This window comes from Sinocyclocheilus grahami, unplaced genomic scaffold (genome assembly GCF_001515645.1).
Source record: "Sinocyclocheilus grahami isolate Dianchi unplaced genomic scaffold, SAMN03320097.WGS_v1.1 scaffold845.1, whole genome shotgun sequence".
NCBI classification, from domain to species: domain Eukaryota; kingdom Metazoa; phylum Chordata; class Actinopteri; order Cypriniformes; family Cyprinidae; genus Sinocyclocheilus; species Sinocyclocheilus grahami.
Genome location: NW_015506024.1, coordinates 108,645 through 125,431, shown reverse-complemented (window position 1 = coordinate 125,431; position 16,787 = coordinate 108,645). Strand labels below are relative to the sequence as shown.

General features: G+C 37.1%; 1 protein-coding gene and 1 pseudogene across 1 annotated transcript in view; one reads left to right on the top strand and one right to left on the bottom strand.

The window, feature by feature from the left end:
• txlna (taxilin alpha) overlaps positions 1 to 1,006 on the bottom strand; it is a gene marked incomplete at its 5' end in the record, with an annotated part of 10,411 nt that extends 9,405 nt beyond the window's left edge. The window contains one exon of the mRNA XM_016247615.1: positions 911 to 1,006. Coding sequence (XP_016103101.1) covers positions 911 to 1,006 — 96 coding nt within the window. The remainder of the gene's footprint in view (positions 1 to 910) is intronic.
• A 4,094-nt stretch (positions 1,007 to 5,100) lies between these two features.
• Positions 5,101 to 10,795, top strand: LOC107562871 (THAP domain-containing protein 6-like; annotated as a pseudogene).
• Positions 10,796 to 16,787: the final 5,992 nt, after the last annotated feature.

The window sequence follows — 16,787 nt, the reverse complement described above, 5'->3', positions numbered from 1 at the left end:
GAGAGAGAGAGAGAGAGAGAGAGAGAGAGAGAGGCGGTGTATGTATGAATTACCACCGTTTTGCCGCGTTTCTCTATTAACAGTGAAGCTGTGGCGTTAATTCCTTTAGAAAAACAATGATGTTACCAGCTCCTTGTTGAGAAAGATAATGTAGCTCTTGAGCGATTAAGCTATTTAGTTGATAAAATTGCGGGGCAGCGCTAAAAAGTTTGTTCCTGAATGTCTGAGTGAGGCCGCAACGTGATCGGTGTGAGTGACTGAGCATGTGTGTGTTCGAGTTAGATACAGTGAAGACCGCACGTTAGTTTAGAACTCTTCTAATTTTTATTTTTATGTAATCATAGAGAGTGTGTTAATTTGTACAATGATAACCTACCAGCAATGTAAATATGATTTTGTTAATATATTAGAATGAGTACATTACGATATAAATTTATTAGATCGAGTACATTATTATTTATGGGCTTAAAAACAAGATGCAAACAATCAGAATATTGTACCTGGTGAGGAGTGCACAATGTAAACACGAAACATATGCCATTACCTGTATTGTACTGTGGTACAGTTATGGAGGCCCTACATAATGCAGAGGTCAACTGCCTGCTCTGCCAATAGTTAGAAATGGCACTATAGTATGCAGTATTTAATAAACAGCTGTTTTACTATATTCTGCTGAGGTGAAATTCAGTGCAGTCATGTATCGTATCGTGACATCTGTATCGTGATACGTATTATATCGTGACTTTGCTGGTGATACACAGCCCTAGTGGTACAGGGGTAATACAGTGGTAAAGAGGCAGATTTTTTTTTCCATGGCCATTTTCGACTCTCTCTCTCTATAAGAGTGATATTTTCTCTTACAACACATGATCGGAGAAGTTGACATCTTTTGATCATCATTATGTCTTACCAGCTCAGCATACTTCTTACAGAGACCACCCAGCTTCTCCTCTGGAGTGCTCAATGTGTTGAAGGTCTGCATTAGAAGGGTGATCTCCTTGCCTAAAACACACAAGTAGAAAACATTTTAAGTTAAGCATAGGGCTGGTTATTGACACAGATTTCACTATTTGATTTGATTCCGGGAATCACAAGCCCTTGATTCATTTTGATTCAGATGATGATCAGAAATGTTTCGGGTAAGAAATATGTTCAGGTAAAAAAAAAATCTACATTATGCAAACTACATAGTACACTACTATAACATTAATGATTAAAATTGACAAGAAAGCCCAAATTCAATTGCTATTATTTTCAGATATTATTACAACACTCAAACAAAAGACTGACAGTTTAGATTTAAATTGCTAATTTAAAATTTCTGATAATTATGTTTCCGCTCCAATTCACTGTTGAAATTCATTGCTGAAATATAAACGTATATGGTCGCTGTCATAAAAACATGTTTTGGGAGGCAAGCTACAAATAATGTTTGGTAAAGCTTTAGTCACGCATCAATTGGAAACAGCAAAGAATACAAAACTGTTCTTGGAATTTAAGAATCTATATTGTTTTGTTAAAATTAATATTGAAACCGGGTAATCAATATTTTCAACCCAGCCCTAAGAATATGAAGTAAAAATGTAACAACGTATTAACAACACTAAAGCATAAACTTTTTTTTTTTACACATTATTGGAAATTACTCACAAAAGATCATTTAAAGTCATTGCTGTGTAAAGCATCAAACAGACATTTAAAAAATGTATTACATATACTCTTTTGGACCATGAGGGTGAGTAAACGATGACACAACTGTCATTTTTAGGTGGGTGAAATATACCTTTAATAATTTATTTTATTCATTTTATTATTATTACTATGGAAATATGAAATTATTTCTTTAATGAAATTATATTCTAAATAATAAACTAAAACTGCCAGTAGGTGGTGGTAAATATCTTAATGATTAAGTCATCGAGTCATTTATTCATTTGATTCGTGCAAATGGCTGATTCATTCAGGAGTGAAGTAAATGGTTCTTTATGAATGGTCCATTGAATAATTAGACTTGTTTGACTTGAAGCGGATCATCACCATCAGACCGATCGGTGTGTGACATCAAAGTATCGCAAGAGCTATAAAGAGCAGACGACTCCTTATGCTTTTGAATCTCTCTCGCGGTACTTTGTCATACACCGATCGGTCTGTCCAGCACTGCTTCAAATCCAATGTGCCAAATGATTCACCCAATTCGTTCAAAACGTGCATTAAGAAATTAAATGCCGCTGTGTGTTGCTCGGAGACGAACAGTTCTGCTTTGTCTTTATATTTTCTTTGGCAAAATTGAGCAAAACAAGAAAATGAAAATTAGCCCGTGAATTACTCACCCTCAAGTCATCCTAGGTGTATATGACTTTCTTCTTTCAGACGAATCCAGTCTGAGTTATATTAAAAATGGTCTTTGATCTTTCAAGCTGTTTAATGCCACTCAGCGGGTGTTGCATGCATCCGTCCAAAAGCAGTTAAATAAAATGTGCCCATTCATTTAAAAAAAAAAGTGTCTCACACAGCTCCGGGGGTTGAACAAAGGCCTTCTGTAGCAAATCGATGCGTTTTTGTGAGAAAAATATCCATATTCAAAACGTAATCATCACTTTAATGTAGCTTGCGCTCACTGTTGTACACTGGAAGCAGTTGACGTATAAGGTCAGCTTTGCGCATGCGCCGCTCAGAAGTGACGCACACGGAAGCGCAGGGGAAAGATCAAAACAAAGGTCACTAATTAGAAGTACAAAACGAGGATTTGTAAAGAAGAATGTCAGAGGATTTCGATATAAGCCAAGAGGAGACTGGTTTTCCTTTGCTAAAGTAAGGAAACTTTGCTTCCTTTGCTCCTGTTAACAAACGTTGGTTTTCACGAAACTCACCGGCGCATGCGCAGGGCTGAACTCATACGTCATTCCCCCGGAACTGCTTCCAGTGTACAACAGTGAGCGCAAGCTACATTAAAGTGATTAAGTTTTGAATATGGATATTTTTCTTACAAAAACACATCGATTCGCTACAGAAGGCCTTTGTTCACCCCCCGGAGCCGTGTGAGACACACTTTTTTTAAATGGATGGGCGCATTTTTTTTAACTGCTTTTGGACGGATGCCTGCAACACCCGCTGAGTGGCATTAAACAGCTTGAAAGATCAAAGACAATTTTTTTATATAACTCCGACTGGATTCGTCTGAAAGAAGAAAGTCATATACACCTAGGATGACTTGAGGGTGAGTAATTCATGGGCTAATTTTCATTTTTGGGTGAACTAATCCTTTAACTTCTTTCTTACTGAACTGTTGTAGCCTATAAGATCAGAAGGCCTATCACATTTGCACTCGTGTGATATTGCACTTAGCCTATTGCTTGTGTGATATTGCTTAACTATATGATGTAAATACGAGACAAAAACTCAAGCAGGAGCATTTTTGCCCCATATCTTGAATTTTAGGGACATTCCAACTACGTTCTCTAGGCTCCATCACGCAGTGAGTTGTTGCCCTGCCTCATAATTGTCATCAATAAACTGAAATGTCAGATGACCCACATAGGTCTGGGACGGGGCAAGTGCATTAAATGCGTTAATATTTTTAACGCGTTATTTTTCACCGTAATTAATCTAATTAACGCGTTAAATTACCAGCCCTAATATATATACAAATGTGGTATGTCTATATAGTAACTGAAAATGTTTTTTTTAAATGTTTTTTTTTTATATGTTATTTCAAGGAACAACATTGTTTTTATGTTTTAGTATAAGAAACTGTCCTGATATACTTATATATATATATATATATATATATATATATACACACACACACACACATAATATATATATATATATATATATATATATATATATATATATATATATATATATTTATTTACAATACTCCACTGTAAATGGCGGTAGAAAAGCACATTCTGAATGCCCAAATGCATTCAGATCAAGTGTGTGGTTTCACTTTGAATTGCACTGAATCACAAAGAAAGGGACTTGATATGACTTGAATATGAACTGTGCTTTTGTAAGTGATGTCATATTACTGCAGTCAAATTTAAGACACTACAGTAACACATGAATATTAGCAAAGACAAATAACACACGTCTCACCATATTTAACATATTCCCACAATTATTTCTAAATTTACAATTATCAAATCCAGCATATACTGCACTGAAAACAAACCAACTGTCTGTAACTTAACATGTTCTTTTCATAGCACTTTATTGTATGTTATTTACACTACCATTCAAAAGTTTGGAGTCAGTAAGAAATAAGTGGCTTATGCTCAATTAAATGTGGTCACATTAGCGAATGCTTTATATAGCATATTTTATAACTTCATATTCCTCATATGCTTAAACTTTATGCAAGAAGCATTGTTAAATTAACAAACTTCTGCAGTGGAGACTCCGTCCCAAACTTCCGGTGTAATATTATTTTATTAATGTTATTATATTGTACTATGGCAGTGGTTTCTTCTTATTATTATTGTTATTATGTATTTGTTTTGTTTTTATGTTAGCTTTGAATTAATATTTCTCAAAAATATTTGCCGAATAGATGGGAAAACGAAGCTTTGATTCAATTGAACCATGAATTGAACCCATTGCTCCGCAAAATGATTCAGTTTCGAAGAGCTCGAAACACCGCAAATTAGTTGAATCTGCTAGTCAAAACGTAAACTCTGCAGCAGCTCTTCTTCTTCGTCGTCTCGTCTGATGCGCTCACTCAACCAAGCGTTCTAACCACAACCTCGCCCAACCGTTCGAATTTCTGTAGGCGGGAATTCTTTGTAATGATATTCTAATGAGCCGCTTTGTGACATCACAAAGCCCGGAAAACAACGCTGTAGTCCAAACGAGCCGTTCGTTGTAGTTCTTGAAAAGGGATTTTTTTAAAAACGAAATATCTCCCTTTGGAGTGGACTTGAGATTTGTAACTTTCTAGATCTTTTTTATGCCCAAACATACACACTACACACTGACTAAAATTAAAAAAGTGAAAAAGCATAATAGGACCCCTTTAAAGCGCCGATCATCGTGGGTCAGCGTCACCGCCATATTGGTCCGGGCAGCTCTTTGTCAGAAGACTAGTCTGGAGAAAATATGCCTGACTCCTGTGCTGCTTGGGGCTGTAAAAACCGCCGCACAATCCGAACCAGATACCGGGGAATTACTTTTCACAAGTAAGACTGAACAGTTGATCCTGGTTGTATTATTACCTCACTGATAGTACTGAAGAAATGGTCCTGTTTCTGGTTTGTAACACTGGTTCTGCTCTTAATAATGATGTTAAAATCTTGTGCTTGCTTGGAAAAGTCATATTCACAGGTCTAAAGTTGCAGCTTCTAAACCAAATTGTATTGTATGTTGCTCTGAATTTAAAGTTTTGCTGATTCCCTGTGTAAAATAAAAAGAAAGCAGTTAAAACATACCAGATTTAAAGTCGGCATGAAATCAAAATGGACTTTATTTACTTTACTAGCGCACATTGCTAGTCTTGATGTGAACAATTAATCCGTGCAAGTTAATCCGCTGAAAAAATGTGTTTGTCTTGGTAATCTTTAATCAAAATCTGATCATTTGCTTCTGCTCTGGAATGGCAGTCCTTCTCTGATGATGTCAGTTTGACGGCTTAATGGGCAGAATATCCTGAAACACACCTAGGGCTGTTCGATTCCGAAACTTTTGGAATCGAGTCCGATTCCAATTCCTGGTTCTGAAATCGATTCTTCACTGTTGTTTTCGATTCTTTTTCGATTATTGTTTTTTCTTTAGATTGAAGGAACCTAATCTCACCATGATGAATGCAGGATAGGTCGTAGAATGTATCCTTCTCATAATATGTAGCTTTATTTGTAAAAAAAAACAAAACAAAAGACGATACGTAAATTGTAATTTTGTCTGCTTTGCCCGTGAAATTAGTCATAGCCCAAAGGCTCCAGCAGGGACATGCGTTTATCACATGACTTAAACAAGTGCACAAAATAAATGTGCACAGTTCAGCTGAATGATGAAGTTTACTATGACTGTAGTAAACACAATATTAACAAACTGTACACTGAAACAAAATAACCAGAACATTAACAATAGCTGATAGGGCTCGTGGCTTATCTGTCAATCAGATGCGCTCTCGGCCACTGATCTATGCTCGTTATTCTTTTAGAATTATCATTGGCTGATAGAAATGTTTTTAAAAAAATAGTATTTTAGCTCGCATGCGTTTATCACATGAATTAAACAAGACATGAAGTGTCTAAAATAAATGTGCACAGTTCAGCTGAATGATGAAGTTTACTATGACTGTAGTAAACACAATATTAACAAACTGTACACTGAAACAAAATAACCAGAACATTAACAATAGCTGATAGGGCTCGTGGCTTATCTGTCAATCAGATGCGCTCTCGGCCACTGATCTATGCTCGTTATTCTTTTAGAATTATCATTGGCTGATAGAAATGTTTTTAAAAAAATAGTATTTTAGATGGTAATAAGATCAAGACCCTCGATAACGTCATGATCTAGTCTATCGTGCAGCGCTCCAAATTGTGGACAAGCCAGTTCCACCGTAAAATAGGCTAACCCCTGCATCGGTTTTTAAACTGGTTCATTAAAACTATCAATCCGAATCAGGAAACGAATCAAACTTCGAATCACTTTTAGCAAGCATGAGGGGGGATTTACCCTATTATACTTTATCATTCTAATTGGCGCCCGGGGAGCAGTTGGGGGTTCGGTGCCTTGCTCAAGGGCACCTCAGTCGTGGTATTGAAGGTGGAAGAGTGCGCTGTACATTCACTCCCCCCACCTACAATCCCTGCCGGTACGAGACTCGAACCCCCAACCTGTGGGTTACCAGTCCGACTCTAACCATTAGGCCACAACCTTCCCAATTAGTAGTAGATGCACTGTTGTAATGCCAGTTCCCTGTGGGCAACTGATTTTGGAAAGACATCAAAATTGACGTCAAAAAAACAGGTCAAATATGCAAATCAAAAAAAACTTGATAAGCCATCCCAGATAGCACACGTATGTCTGCAAGATGCCTGTTAAAGATCTCTTCATCAGGAAAGCATAAACATCTATAAGACGTCAGTTTTACATACATTCTAAATCCTAAACATCTTAAAGACATTTTCTAAACGTCTATTTGACATCTGATGGGAAACGTCCTATAGATATATTGCAGATACATCTTGCAGCTGTAAATGCAGATGTCAAATAGATGTCTCCGTGATGTACCTGTGCTGTCAGGGGTTCATTTGATGTAAATTGAGCGTCAAACATATTGGCCTGCGTATACATGAAACCAATTTCAGTGTGGGATTAACTTCCTATTTTCACCCAATTACCACTGGAAGAAATTGCTGTCCAAACTGAATTTAAAATGAAGTTACAGCATCTTGATCAAGTCTTGACTAATATATGAGGCCAAATTGATATCAAGGTTTATTTGTTTAATGTTTGAAAATTCATACTTATAATTTTTAATAAATGGTCTACCACGACATGACATCTTCTACATTTTCTCTCAGGGGACACCTTTGAACTAGCCAGAAGACTTTATATGGCCTTAGGTTTCTGAATATCAAATTATAATTACAGTAAAACATTCTACATTTAGAAAATTTACTGGATTGCTGTCTTAAAAATAAGATTTTTATCTGATATTTTCATATTCAGTAGTTACTATAAAAAATTTTAATGAATTCAAAAACTATTTGAATTAAAAAAAAAACTATTACACATAAAACATTCTGTTCATAGTTTTCATGTGAAATCACAGCCTTTTAGGAATGGCTAAAAAGACACTTGCTTACATGACGAAATTTCTAATAACTCTTCCAAAAAAAAAAATAATAAAATGTTCCTAGCTGTACTGAATACTGACACCATGTAAGTTATTACTGTCTGGACCTTAGGAAGAAATTGTATGATGAACCTCTTGGAACTTAGAGTAGCTCTGGTTTATATTGTATTACAAATTGCCCAAGACCTTTCATCTATATTGGCATTTTTCTGTTAACCGACTTTTATGACAACTTGTTTCGGGTGAGTGAGTGACATTGTGAATCTGACAGTTGTTCAGATTTTTCTCACACTTAAAGGTTTCCTAAGGAGAAAGCATTAAGGAGGCAGTGGGAAATAGCTACAAGAAGGAAAGGTTTTTCCGCCGGTGACTGCTCTGTGCTGTGCAGTGAGCACTTCAGGCCACAGGACTTGGACAGGACAGGTCAGATTGTCAGGATTCGAGATGGAGCTAAACCATCTGTCTTCAATTTCCCGGCTCATCTACAAAGGGTAGGTCTACCATTAGAGTATACGTTTTTGATAGCTTGTCATATGGCTCAGTTATATATTTTATCTTCAACTTCAGCCAGTGGCAACCAGGACAACAACAACCTCGAGGAAAGCTGAAAAGAGCCTGCCAGTGGACTGTTCTCAGCAGTTACAAGACACTAAACCTCTACCTAATGTTGTGAGTATTTGTATGGATTATGCACCAAACAGCTATGACTGTGAGTGATGTGAAATAAACATTATAATCAGTGGCATAGTGAGTCAGCCCCAACCAGTCAGGATGTAGATGGTTGTTTAACCCGCTGTAAAAATGGCAAAAGCAACTCCTTGCAGTCACATGGAATGCAATCGCCATGCAATGCATTATCAACCAACTCGGCTAACTTAACTTAGGCCCTATTGTTGATTTTTCTGAAGTAAATAACATTACGTGAATCGTGACTATTCACAAGCTGTTTTATTTACGGTATAGGCTAATTCTTGGAAATTATGTTTAAAGTTTTCAAGTCCATTCATTATTTGTAGCACGCAAGCCACCCAATAATCGCAGCTTTGTTACTACAAAGTCTCAGCCTTCTGTCAATTTTATGATAACATACAAACAATAAACGTCTTTTTACGCTATTTAATTTGTAGTGAGATAATTCGCCTCAGTTCAAGCTGAATCAATGCTATTTTTCTCTTTAATATTTGCAGCTCGAACTAAACATGAATATTTGAATGCATGTTGAAAAATATCAGAACAATTTAATACAAACGAATGTCTCATGAATCGATTAATCAGAGTTTTTAAAAAAGTCAAAAGAATGACAGATGCCACAGACTTTTTTTTTTTTTTGGCGGAGTAGTCTATAAGTGGAATTTTTACATTAACTCCACGGTATTTTTCTCTTTAATATTTGCAGCTCGAACTAAACATGAATATTTGAATGCATGTTGAAAAATATCAGAACAATTTAATACAAACGAATGTCTCATGAATCGATTAATCAGAGTTTTTAAAAAAGTCAAAAGAATGACAGATGCCACAGACTTTTTTTTTTTTTGGCGGAGTAGTCTATAAGTGGAATTTTCACATTAACTCCACGCAATATTACATGATTTTATTTATTTATAATATTTATTTAGTTATTTTTAAATGTGGCACAAAAATGCTGCCGTATAGGCTACTGAATGCAAAACACAATTTTGGCACAGCGGCCCAAAAAACAAACAAACAAATAAAAATTGTGAGGGGATATTTGAATTATTTGTTAATAAACTAATGTTTTCTTAGTCAATGTTGCAAAAATGAATGAGCCTGACTCGCCATCTCCTCATTGGACGTGCCTTTAGAGAGAAATGCATGGATTACATAATGAAAGTTTTTGTTTTCGATTTGAATTATTTCGTTTTAAAATAGTAATTTAAAGCATTCTATAGATATATTTATCATGTGGGTGAAGCGCTCCTGCTCAAGACCAAGACGACAGAAAGCGCATCCTGTTTGTTTTCCTTATTTTACAAAAGCACAAGGTTTTGTTGATTTTGTGAGTGCACACAAATACAAGTAGACCATTTGCAGTTCCGAATGATGTATACTCTTACCTTTATGAGCAAAAATGACAGTGCATTTTTAAGTTTCCACTGTTATAAAAAAAATGCAAGTGATCACGCTGGCGCCTCCATATCCTGCAAAGCATGCTTTAGCTTCCACTCTCCGCACAAACGATTGGATATGTGCCTAACAGCGCTCATTTTTCTAGGTTAAATATTTAAATTAATACTGTGAAACGCATTAAGTATTTTATGTCTGTTTATTTTAGGCAAGTCGTGTTGGTTTGAGAAGGCTAAATTGATCAAACATAATGCAAACTGTCTGCCGCTGCCGCTTGGTCGTTCCTTTAAAAAAACAAAAACTTGAATTTAACAAACATAAAATGTTCCAAACATATTTCTAAATTAACTTAATAAAGAAACAAAAATAAATATGACCACTTTGCCATTAAAAACCAAAACTGAACTATTTTAATAGCTGTGTAATGGGGAAGAGAGAAAAAAAGTCACAGTATCCAGTCGGACTCGGGCCGAGAATTCTCATAAGCTGTTGGACAAGGGGCCCATGCAGGGCTCTATTCGTTCCCTCGTTTCAATTAAAAGTTCCCCCCAGCTCGGCGGGCCCCCAAACTGCCTGGGCCTATATGCACCTGCATACCAAGACACTACGCCACTGATTATAATATAAACATTTTCATCCTCCTTTCTTCTAGGACCACTCCTATGCATTGCCTGCAGATCCCACTGGTCTAAAGGCCCGACTCAGTGAAGCCTTGGCTAGAGTGGAGAGTCTGGAGCGAGACATGAAAAACATAAAGAAACGAGAACAGAGGGCAAAGAAGATGGGGCTTGCTCTTCTAGACTAGAGGACCTGAATGGAAAGAACCTCATAAATGAAGAGTTGAAACACAAGCTCAGTTTCTACTCAACATTTCAAAATGTTGAACTGTACGGTGGATGAGTTTCATGGATGCCAAGCTTGGCCTTAAAATGATGTTAGATATGTTGATATGTATATTTGATTTGTCTATATATATATATATATATACAGTATATATATATATACTATAGATATAGTATGTATTATTGCAAAATTGTCTAAGAAGACATTTAAAGTGTGCAGTAAATTTAGCTTGTTTTGTTCTAAAATACTGTTTTTCTGACTGCATTACTGTAATACTGCATTAAACAAAAATTCAGGAACTGTTACATTTTTTGAAAAATATTGACATGGATCTTCAGTGTATTTGGGTTATAATTTTGAGAAATGTATTTCAGGAAATGTGTTTTTGCAGTTTGGAAAAACTGCAGTACTTTATATGCCATAATAACAAAGCAATGGAAAACTTTTCATAACATATACATTTACAACTATTTCCATGTATGGAAACTATTCTATATATAACACTGATCACCCACAGTAAGTGAATTTATTATATTGTTACAACGGCACCTGTCAAGGGGTGGGATATGGTAGGCAGCACGAGAACTGTTCTCAAATTGCATGTGTTGGAAGCAGGGAAAACAGGCAAGCGAAAAGATCTGACTTTGACAAAGACCAAATAGTGGTGGCTAGATGACTGGGTCAGAACATCTCTAAAACACCAAGTCTTGTATTGTGTTGTTTACCTAGGGAGAGATGGCAGCAGATGCAGTATGGGAAGGCGGCAGACTGGCAGAGGGAGTGTGATGCTTTGGGCAAAGTTCTGCTGGGAAACCTTGGGTCCTGGCATCCATGTGGATATTACTTTGACACATACCACCTACCTAAAGACTGTTGCAGACCACTGTTAATAACCACAGTTACACCATGACATGGCAATGGAGTTCCCTGATGGCTGCGGCCTCTTTCAGCAGGATAATGCACCTGCCACACTGCCAGAAAATCTCAGGAATGGTATAAGGAACATGACAAAGTGTTCTAGGTGTTGCTTTGGCCTCCAAATCCCCCATGTAGGATATCAGACCGAATCAGACAATCTAAGATTTGGTCAAAACCGAGTTGAGGCACGAGGAGTCACAAAAATTCCACAGAGGCCCCAGACAACAGGATGTCATAAATCAGACCCTAGCCCTTCTGAAGCAAGCCTAAACCTAAGCCCCTGTCACAGAACAGTTTTCAACATTAACACAAAAGAACACATTGACAAGTCCAAGGAGATTGTAAAATTTTGGGGTAAGTTATCAAGAATAATGGTCAAAAGAGATGACCGCATGATGGTATAAGGAACATGACAAAGTGTTCTAGGTGTTGCTTTGGCCTCTAAATCCCCCAGACCTCAATCTGACTGAGCATCTATGGGATGTGCTACCAGGAGTAGGCAAGTTCGGTCCTAGAGAGCCGCAGTCCTGCAGAGTTCAGCCCCACCTCACAACTTGTAGGACTTGGAATGGGTGTCAAATCCTGCTTCTGGAGGGCCAATGTCCTGCAGAGTTTAGCTTCAACCAGCTCCAAAACACTTGCCTGGATGTTTCTAGTCAGTCTGAAGACCTTTATTAGCTGGTTCAGGTGTTTAATTAGGGTTGAAGCTAAACTCTGCAGGACACCCGTGATCTAGAGATGATCTGCTGCTTAAGTCTCGGTGCCAGACCACATGCGCATTCATGGGTACTCTGACTGGTCTGTGGCTACGCAACCCCATGCACATCAAAGTTTGAGGCACTGTGTGTTCTGAGAACTTTTATGGTCAGCATTACATTTTTCAGCCATTTAAGCTACAGTAGTTCTTCTGTGTGATCAGACCAGGCCTTCACCCCCTATGTGCATTAGTGAGCCTTGGGCACCCATGGCCCTGATGCCGGTTTACCGATGTCCTTCCTTGCACCACTTTATGTAACTAACCACTGCATCCCAGGAATGGTATGACTGACTCAACTCAGGACCTAAATTAAGAAAGAGCATTTTTGCCCCCTCATTTCAGAAGTTCATCACATGCCCTTGCATGGCATTTCATAAGAAACAAGTAATATGGTATTTTTTATTTTTGGTATATCATTAGACCATAATGCCAGTTAAAAGTAGCTTAAACACAGTAATAAACCTTTTCATAAAAGCATTTAAACAATCTCCAGCAATATATTTTGAACTAAGTGACATCTTGCGGTCTTAAAGTTCATTGGTATCAGAAAAATGGCTGCAGGCTTCTATGTCTAAACTAATTCAGCCAGAAGGACATCCATTATTTGAGAGCAGTGCAAGGTTGGGTGTACTGTATTAATACTGACTCCAAGACTTTAAACTGACAGGTTTTCAAATGTACTCAATGTGAAAGCAGTGTCATATCTCTCTTTATATCAATTACAAATTTGACTAAGGAAAATTGATTTTAAGAAACTTTAAAGCAATATTAGTCTACGTGAAGCCATATTTCTCTGTGGAAGTAATGGCAACTTGAAAAAAAAAGTAGTATATGCTTTTTTTTTTTTTTTTTTTTGCAGTATATGCGTTATTAAACATGCTTCCTTCCTTCTTGGACAGCTGTATTCACCCCTCCTATATTGACTTTACAGAAATACATTTACAAACCAGGAGGTGTTTTATCATTTTATTTGTATCTGGACAAAAAAAAGAAGAAAAAAAAAACACCTCAAACATTTGTTCAGAATTGTTCATGTAAATGTTTGTGTGACATGTTCAGTTTGTGTGTCCGTCACTCATTCATATCGTCGGTAAAGTCAAGTCAGTCACAGTATGGGCAATTGTAGGCAGAGGAAGAAAAGAAAGAAAGAAAAAAAGATTTAAATATAAATACATTTAAAAGGAAAGAAATGACCAAACCAGGATACAATATCCACCTGTGCATGTCTTAATATTGTGTATGAAAAGTACTTAACAAACATGTAGCATTGTAAACACAGGTGAGTCAGCATTACTAGACACAGCCATATGCATCGGCTCCAGGTTTGGAAGAGACAAAGTCTCCAAATGTCAACATCTACAAGATCTAGGACGGAAGACCATAAAGACCCAATTTCACTTATTTGTGGCCTTTTGTAAATATTTTATTGTTTTCTGCACTTCTCAGAAGTTATTTTAAGGAGTAAAGAGCAGTGCAAGGACTGCAACTTTAAACTGCCAATATAACAACATAACCGTTAAATTTCTGGTTTAAATGTAGTTCATCGAGGTACACAGATCATATGACACCTAGATTTGTTTATATATATATATATATATATATATGAAAACTACATAAACTTTTGGCTTCTTAACGCGAATGTCCTTAAATGAGAACAAAACATTTGTGAAAGAGGCCTGAACTGATTTGGATTTGCTGTAATTGTGCTACGGTTACTTACAGAGGGAAGTCAGGCTTGAAACAACATAGTTGGGTCTACATGGTCAGCTAGTGCGCTCATAAACAGGACACAAACACGCACAAAAACTCAACGAGGGCAAGAAAAGAATTTACAGAGTTTTTCCTTCAATCGTTAGTATCCTTCTCACTTCCTCTCTGCCAATAGAACTACGTCCAAAAGGAGCACAAGCGAAGCAAACAGTACACACGCACACAACATTTCAACATTACATTAGCCTAACCAGCACAATAAATTAAGCATTTTTATCTTTATACCTTTGAGTTTACCAATTTGGTGTACAAATAGACCATCACATCTCTAATGAAACTGTGGCAGGCAATGTAACCTCTAATTTGTAAGATAAGAAAATAGAGCAGCAATATTTGCACAATATATGTACACATTCAAGTAAATAAAATAGAAAAAAAAAAAATCAAAGACAGATTGATACGACTCAGCCTCTTGTCTTTGTTGGTCTGATTGGCACTTTTGTGAATAGGAGTGCATTTCCATTAATAGATCATTTCTTTGCTTTTTTTGATCAACATATGAACCCACCGAGTGGTCTTGTAGACCATTAGATATATTTTAATAAGCATAGCTTACTTCCCCCCCACCCATGATATCAGTCTTATTTTTCCCATTTTTCTGATGTGTATGGAATTCTGGATGACTGCAGAATCTTTGTTCTGAGATGGACTTCCTACAAATGCTGCTAATGTCATCAAATATCATGCAGAACTAGGATTTGAACCGATTTGAAGTAAAACCCTGTTGATACCGTTGTTAAAGTACATCAGATTGTGGAGAGGTATTTTCAGAGTTAAATTCAAGTCTCAATTTCAAAAAGGTTCTTGAACCAGAATTAGTATGGGAACCTCCTTTCGGTTATCAGTTCTGATCAGGAATCACATCAGATTGACATTTATAGAAGGAAAAGACTTCTAGATAATAGTCAACCAAACACAGGATGCTGCTCTGTTAAGAACGAACAGATCATTCGTCAGTCAACGTCTCGATTTGTTTTCATAGATACAGGCCCGTCTTAAATCAAAATACCCCTAGCATTCACCCAGAGAAGCACCCTTCTGTCAGTGTATTATGGAGGTAGAGGAAAAATGCTTCCATAATGACAGGAAAAGTTTACTCACAGTTTTTAAGTAAACCGAGAGGTTAATATTGAAACTTTTCATTCCCTCTGTCTGAAATCCGCAGCAGTCCAACATCAAACCCAGGCGTGTTCAACTTTTAGTGCATCAACTCAAAAAGTGCCAAAAGGTGGAACAAATCAACATGAGGAAAAAAAGAAAAGATTTTGAGATTATGGAAGCCATTTCCCCTCCGTTTTATGCTAATCTGTTTGTGTACATGTTTATGAAGTGTATGCATGTGTGCGAGGTGTGTGCAAATAGAACATAATATCTATATATATAGTTTTGCCCATATATTTCATTATTTAAATAACTATTCCTTGCCATACCGACAGCACCTGCAAAACTACAGAAACCGGAACTAAGAATTAAGATTCCATCACGTGCATCACTCCGGCCCTCAGATATGTGTCTGCTTCCCCAGATCACATTTCAAAGTTGAAGCCTTTGATCAAAAGAAGAGTTATTCATAACACTGCACACCACGAACATCCTACAACTAGATATTTCATCCCTGCCTGGTTAAGAAAAATCTAAACAAAAGGAAACTGGGCATTATCTTTACTAAATGGGCTCTTTGGGCCCCACTTTTCCAGTCATTGTCTCTTAACAGTAATGACTTTTTATGTTAGGCTACTCTTTTACTAAAATACCTGGATTATTTCAACACCACCCACCACGTCAAATAGACTACATAAACTCCACACCCAGCATGGTCTGAAATTAATACTAATACTAAGAGAACTGAAACGGCTTAAGAAATCCTTTGAAGAGTGCTTAAAACCTCATGAAACACATCTGCAGATATTATGCTAGAGTTTTGTTTATAAAGGATGGGCATATCAAACACAACCAGGCTCGTTTAACTACCAGGATATGAATAATGAAAAAAAAAAAAAACAGGATCAAAAGAATAAGGATGAAGATCAAGATTTTCTGATTTTAAATAAATGAGAAAATTCTCTTAACTTTTTGTGAAAGGGCATTATTTAGCTGCATCACTGAGGGGGGGAAATGAAAGAAACTAAAATCCAGCTCTCTTGTGTGTGACAGGGCAGTGGATATGTTCCCCTGTGTGAGACACACCTCAGTGAATAAATAAATCAGTCTGTGTCACAGGTCGAAAATTTGCTTCACCCAGATATGAATGGTTGCACTGAGTGTTTCCGACGTATGTTTTAGTACCGGTATGGGGTGCAGGGATGGGTGTAAAGGGAAGGGGCAGCCGGGAAGTGTCTGAAGGCTGGTTATAGCTGGAAGCCCTCCATGGGGGCCTCCTGCTGCGGGAAAAGAAACTGCTGCTGGTTCTCATCCACCTGGGGTGCCAGACTGGCATCCTCTTCCTCTACTCCAAAATAGTGCTCGATGAGGTCAAAGGCTTTCTGGTAGATCTCCTGATTTTCATGACTCTGTAGGAACTCGATTTTGTCCAAACCTGGCAAGAGGAGAAAGAGAGAGAAAAACAGCGAGAGTTACATAGCCCCCCCAAAAAAAAAAAAAAAA